The 6755-nt window shown below is 36.0% G+C and overlaps 1 protein-coding gene across 1 annotated transcript in view; it reads left to right on the top strand.

Moving 5' to 3' along the window:
- The window catches only part of Dhx9 (DExH-box helicase 9), a 36430-nt gene that overhangs the window by 22175 nt on the left and 7500 nt on the right, over positions 1-6755 (top strand). The window contains exons 13-19 of the mRNA XM_029538696.1: positions 507-589; positions 2238-2394; positions 3524-3624; positions 4274-4487; positions 4632-4726; positions 4946-5019; positions 6291-6443. Coding sequence (XP_029394556.1) covers positions 507-589; positions 2238-2394; positions 3524-3624; positions 4274-4487; positions 4632-4726; positions 4946-5019; positions 6291-6443 — 877 coding nt within the window. The remainder of the gene's footprint in view (positions 1-506; positions 590-2237; positions 2395-3523; positions 3625-4273; positions 4488-4631; positions 4727-4945; positions 5020-6290; positions 6444-6755) is intronic.

Genomic DNA, 6755 nt, shown 5'->3' with positions numbered 1-6755 from the left:
GGGATTTGAACTTAATACCTTTCTTTGGAAGAACAGTTAGTGCTCTTAACGGCTGAGCCATTTCTCCAGGCTGGTGATGTATTTTCATTTGCAGTTTATTGTCAACTTTTTTTTTTTTTTTTAAAGAGATCTACCAAAATCTGTTGTTGGTTTGGTGTACATTTCAATTCTAGGGCTCTGGAGATAGAGATTGATTAATCTCTTGAGTTCAAGGCTAGCCTGGTATACAGAATGCCTTCCATGCCAGTCATAGCTGTACACAGAAACTGTTGTCTCAAAAAATAAAATAAACCCAAAACATTTCTATTTGCATATTATTCAAGCAAGGATTTCTTTTTCATACAATGCAATGATTATATTAAAGCAGAGACAATTATATAATAGTTGCTTTATTAGATGTTATCTGATCCATTGTAGACCACGATGACCCCAAGGGTAAGAGCCACCAACCGCCTGCTAAATGTTTTGGTTCTAACAATTTTTTTCTTTTTGTTTTCTTTCCCAAGGTGTGCTTCTAAGAAAACTAGAAGCCGGCATTCGAGGAATCAGTCATGTTATTGTGGATGAAATTCATGAAAGAGATATTAATGTAAGTAACCTATGCATGACTTTTCATGTAACTGGAGAAGTCAAATCTTTGCTTTCTTTATTTCTCTTACTGATAAATACTTTTAGAGAACTGTTGGTTAATAAGGTATTTATTGTGATGAGTAAGTGGTTTCTTTGGGGGTGGAGGGGTGGATTTTTTTTCTGACCCAATAATTTTTTTTTCATCCTAAAGAGAGCTAAATTCTCAAGTTTGGATAGAAAGCAGCTTTCACTGGATCTAGCATGAGGATGCTACAAAGATATGCTTTTTTTTTTTTTTTTTTTCCCTCAAGACAGGGTTTCTCTGTGTAGCTCTGGCTGTCCTGGAACTCACTCTGTAGACCAGGCTGGTCTCAAACTCAGAAATCCATCTGCCTCTGCCTCCAAGTGCTGGGATTAAAGGTGTGTGCCTCCACTGCCCAGCAATTAAACAACTTTTAATTAATTACTATCTTTTGCACTTGCCATTCTTTTTTTTAAAGATTTATTTATTTTACGTGACTACACTGTAGCTGTCTTCAGACACACCCCAGAAGAGGGCATTGGATCCCATTACAGATGGTCATGAGCCACCATGTGGTTGCTGGGAATTTAACTCAGGACCTCTGGAAGAGCTAACGGTGCCCTTAATTGCTCTGAGCCATCTCTCTAGTCCTGCATTTGCCTTTTCTAGACCAGATTTTTCTCTGTAGACCAGGCTACAGAGTAAAACTTTTTAAACTCAGAGTACATCTGCCTCTGCATCCTGGTATCAAATAAAGGCTTTGCTTAACCAGGCGGTGATTGCACACGCCTTTAATCCCAGCACTTGGGAGGCCAAGGCAGGCGGATTTCTGAGTTTGAGGCCAACCTGTTCTACAAAGTGAGTTCCAGGACAGCCAAGGGCTGCACAGAGAAATCCTGTCTCGAAAAACAAACAAACAAAAAAACAAAGACTTTGCTTATGTCCCTAGTTAAAATTAAAATCCGATTAAAATCACATGTGGTCTATTTAAAGGAATGTCAGTATATACTTGATCATTGAAGCTGTCCCTCAGTTGCTATTACAATAACTGTCCTGTGTATGCAATACAAACACAGGTAGCACATTTTGCCTTACAAATATGATTTACATGGTCTTGAAAATTTTAAGTAGAAAATAATGCGCACACCTTTTAGTACTGTTGGATGTATGTGTTTTAAAGCTCCTGAGTATCAAATCCTGGCCATGCAGTTAAGCAGATACCCCACCATTTAGCTAAATGATCAATTCTAGCACTGGAATTTTCATTTAATAATTGAATAACTTTTGGAGAATAGATTCATTCATACCCTAACTCTAGGTAGTTGTGTTCAAATTTTTTACTTTCAAGTGTTGTATATATACAAAGCTTATATACGAAAACTATAATTGAGGATGTGGCTTAGCAGACATTTTAAACTTTACAAAACTGAGTTGTTTTGCTTGCTGTTAGGGCTATTTTTTATCATGTTTCTCATGTAAGTTGTTTTGTACAATTACAAATTTAATATAAAGTATTAAATTTTTTATATACTTTTAAGATTTTTTTCCCTTAAGAATGCACATATACCCACAAAGGAAGGGCTGGTGATGAAGTTCAGTTGATAGAATGCTTACCTCCTGTTGAATTTTATTTTTATTTCAATAGACTGACTTCCTTTTGGTAGTGCTGCGTGATGTGGTTCTGGCTTATCCTGAAGTCCGCATTGTTCTTATGTCTGCAACTATTGATACCACCATGTTCTGTGAATATTTCTTCAATTGCCCCATCATTGAAGTTTATGGAAGGACTTTCCCAGTTCAAGGTAAATTTTGTGTAATTGTGATAGGAAATAGATTTTGTGAAGGAGGGAGTTTCAGTTGGAAAAATACCTCATTCAGTCTGCTGTGTAAGCACAAGGTCCCAATTTTAAATCCCCATCTAACACGTGTGTATTATGTGACATGTGGCTTGTAGTCCTGGGGCTGGAGTGCTGAGGTGAGGGTTTGATGGTTTATGAGTGAGCTCAAGTTTGGCAAGAAGTAATTTTGGGAGAAAACACAAACAGGAATATACAACACACAAAAAAGTTATATGTACCTCTGAAGTAGAAGCTAATGTATTTTTTTTAATCTTTATTTATTATATGTAAGTACACTGTAGGTGTCTTCAGACACCCCAGAAGAGGGAGAGAGAGAGTCAGATCTCATTACAGATGGTCATGAGCCACCATGTGGTTGCTGGGATTTGAACTCAGGACCTTCAGAGGAACAGTCGGGTGCTCTTACCCACTGAACCATCTCACCAGCCTGCTAATGTATTTCTTTGTTTATGGGTTTTAAAGTTCTAGTATTTGCTGTACTTCTAAAATTTTATAAAGAGATTAAGTTGCAGATGTTGTAGCTAACTTATTGTCTTGCTCTGAAGAGACACTATGACCAACACATCAAAAGCGTTTAATTGAAGTTACAGTTTTGGGTTAGTTCATGATTATGGTGTGAGGAGCAGGCAGGCAGGCATGAATTAGTAGAGCTGAGAGCTCACATCCTAATCAGCATGCACAGGAGCGAGGTACAATTTGAGTAGAAAGTTGAGGATGCTACTACTTTAAACCCAAAGTTTAAAATAAGAATATATACCCACTTGGGAGGCAGAGGCAGGTGGATTTCTGAGTTCGAGGCGAGCCTGGTCTACAAAGTGAGTTGAGATTCTGGTGGGGAGAGTGTATGACAAGTGTATAAAGAGGAAATCCCAGCTGGTTTTGTAAGACTATTAAATTCATGAATTACCTTAGTTAAATTTGACTATGAAATTTCACTGCTATAATTTCTTAGTTTGTGAAGACTCAAATTGATAGGGGTTAAAGTAGTTTGAACTGTGGATTAGCGAGTGAATTTACAACTGTATCATTTGTAAATTATCGTGTACTTAACTAACTTGATTGTCCCTGACAGAGTATTTTCTGGAAGACTGCATTCAGATGACCCAATTCATTCCTCCTCCAAAGGACAAGAAAAAGAAGGATAAGGAGGATGATGGTGGCGAGGATGATGATGTAAGCAAATTTCTCTTTACACCTTCAGAACTGAAGAATTTTATGAGAATATCTGATGGAGAACCGTGGTTTAAGTTGAAGCACAGCATGAATAATTGACATTGCAGGGTTCTTTAATTATTTGTGATATCTTAGATAGGTGACTATTCAAATAATTCCAGATTCAATTATGAAGCTGTTGAGGTTTTTACTTTAGTATAAAGTCTTTGTGTTGTGTTTCTGTGTGTCAGAGTACCTGGAAAATTATTAGTCTAAATTGAAGTCTCCATCACATTTACATGAGATCCTTTGATTCAGTTCAGGACCCTTAATGTTGGGTATTATGTTATTTGAACCCAGACTTTGCAAACACATTATTAACTTTTAAAACTTTTAAATTAAAATTTGTTCATTTAAAGGAAAGGTTTTTATTTATTTGGGCTATTTACCAGGGGGAGACATAAGACAGTTGTGAACCACCTGATTAGATGGAAGTAACTGAACATGGGTGTTTACATGCTGATCATCTCTCTACTTCGGAACTAAAGTCAATCTGTGACAGCATATGACTGTCTACCCTAACAGCAATGTTCGATGTCACTTGTGTAGAAAAAGACATTTAAGAGCTGTAGTAATTATGTCAAATAAATCGTGTTCATTTTTCTTCTAGGCAAATTGCAATCTAATATGTAGTGACGAATATGGGCCAGAAACAAAGTTGAGCATGTCTCAGTTGAATGAAAAGGAAACTCCTTTTGAGCTTATCGAAGCGCTTCTTAAATACATTGAAACCCTTAACGTTCCTGGAGCTGTGTTGGTATTTTTACCTGGCTGGAACTTGATTTATACTATGCAGAAGCATTTAGAAAATAATTCGCATTTCGGTATGAGTATTTTTATGTTGGATTGCCTTTGAGTAATTTTGCTTTTGTCCTGGATGATAATGTCTGTTGATTGAAAGTATTTGTAAAGGAGAACATTTGTTTAAAACTTGCTTAAGTTTTGTCCTTAACTTTTGTGTTTCATAGGAAGTCACCGGTATCAGATTCTACCTCTCCATTCTCAGATTCCTCGGGAGGAACAGCGCAAAGTGTTTGATCCAGTACCAGATGGAGTAACCAAGGTAAATAAGGCATCACAAGGAGATCAGATGTGATGTAGATGTTAACTATTAATAAATGTTCCAAGAGCTATTTGGAAAATGCTAACGTATCAAAAATTAAATAGAAAAAGTCTTCTCTTTCTATATTTTATAATTTTTTTCTTTTTAATCCTGTTGCTGTATTGTTTATGATCAGAAAGTTTTTAGTGTAAATTTATACTTTTTTTTTCTTTTTTGCAGGTTATTTTGTCCACAAACATTGCTGAAACAAGCATTACCATAAATGATGTTGTTTACGTCATTGACTCCTGCAAGTAAGTTCCCAAAACTTTTGTTATTTTCTTTTTAGTAAGGTATGTGTATCAGTCAGTGCTCTTAAAACCGCTGAGCCATCTCTCCAGCCCCTTCATTGTCAAATTTTACTTTTATACCCATACAGACACCATTTATTTGTATACACTGATTTTAGATTAAGAATATTTGCCAGGTTTAATATATAGCCGAAATTTACTTCTTTCTTCTGACTTCTCATTATCATAAGATCTTTTATTTGTTCATCCCATTGGTTGGTTGTTCACTGAACTTTTCATGCTGTTTTATGTTTTTATGTATAAATATATTTATTACTTAGCATGAGACAGTTGACATGGGCACTACTTTGAGAAGATAACCCTACAACCTGGTGTAGTTTTGATCATATAGTGCAACTCAGCCTCGAGTAAAGGACATAAACCTATGTGACCTGAGCTGTTGCATTGTCTGTATACCTATAATATAAATGAGTGCACAGAAAGGTTGTAGAGGGGACAATAAAGAAAGTCTGGTTATAACTGTTATACAGGTTTTCTCAATATTAATATGTTGTGTTGGTGAAATTTGATTCGCTAATAACTGTTTGTCCAACAAGTTTATCTAACTGTTTTAATCTCAGTCATGTTGTAATAAGTATCTATAGCTACTTTTAAGGTTATTTGTGAATTTTAAGTGGCCATGGGATTGATCATTCCTGATGTCAGATTTGACCTGGATGACTTCCATCCTGAAAACCAATCTTCACATTCCAATTAGGTCTCTAATTATTAAAGTATAATCCCAACAGTGCTAAACTAAAGATTTTGGTTTGGGTATGTTTTGTTTTTAAGTTTACAGTTCCGGTGGGACAGAGTCCTTTCTGTACTTTTTTTTGGAGAGGTGTCAATGTTGTACAGTCTGTCCTAGAACTCAATCTGTAGATTACACATCCTGTTTAAACTTGTGATCTTGCTGCCTCAGCCTACTAAGTAGCTTGGTCTATAAGATTGCACCACTAGACTAGTCTTTTAAATTTAGTATGTTGTGAATGCACATAAATCTTTGTAAGTAGCTATTAGGATATATTCTATTTTGTATGTGTATATTTACATCCATGTCTGCATATTTTTTGAGATAAGGTTTTTCACTAAGCTGGCTAGAGAACTTTTAGGATCCTGCTATCTATCCCCGCTTCCACCATGTCATAATTTTGCTTATTGTGATATATGGGATATCTTTGAAGTAATTACTGATTTTAATACTAAACACTGTCTTCATACCTACTTTTTCTTAGACAAAAGGTGAAACTGTTTACTGCTCACAACAACATGACCAACTATGCTACTGTATGGGCATCAAAAACAAACCTTGAGCAGAGGAAAGGGCGAGCTGGCCGTGTACGACCTGGGTTCTGTTTCCACCTTTGTAGTCGAGCTCGTTTTGACAGGTAAATTTCTAAATAAATTACATTGGTTTATTGGGATGGGTCATATATAGAGGGCAGTGAACAACTTGGGGAAAGCTGTCAGTTGGCTTCTTCCCACTAAGCCGTCTTGATGGTTCAGTGAGGTTACAGATTTTCATGTAAGAATGGAATTTTTCTTCATTTCCTACACATCTTACATGCCTTTCTTTTCTTTTTTTTTTTAATTTTTTTTAAAGTTTTATTTATTTATTATATGTAAGTACACTGTAGCTGTCTTCAGACACTCCAGAAGAGGGCGTCAGATCTTGTTATGGATGGTTATGAGCCACCATG

Source organism: Mus pahari, chromosome 5 (genome assembly GCF_900095145.1).
Source record: "Mus pahari chromosome 5, PAHARI_EIJ_v1.1, whole genome shotgun sequence".
Lineage (NCBI taxonomy): Eukaryota > Metazoa > Chordata > Mammalia > Rodentia > Muridae > Mus > Mus pahari.
Note: the sequence above shows the minus strand (reverse complement) of the source record. Positions and strands in the feature narration are given on the sequence as shown.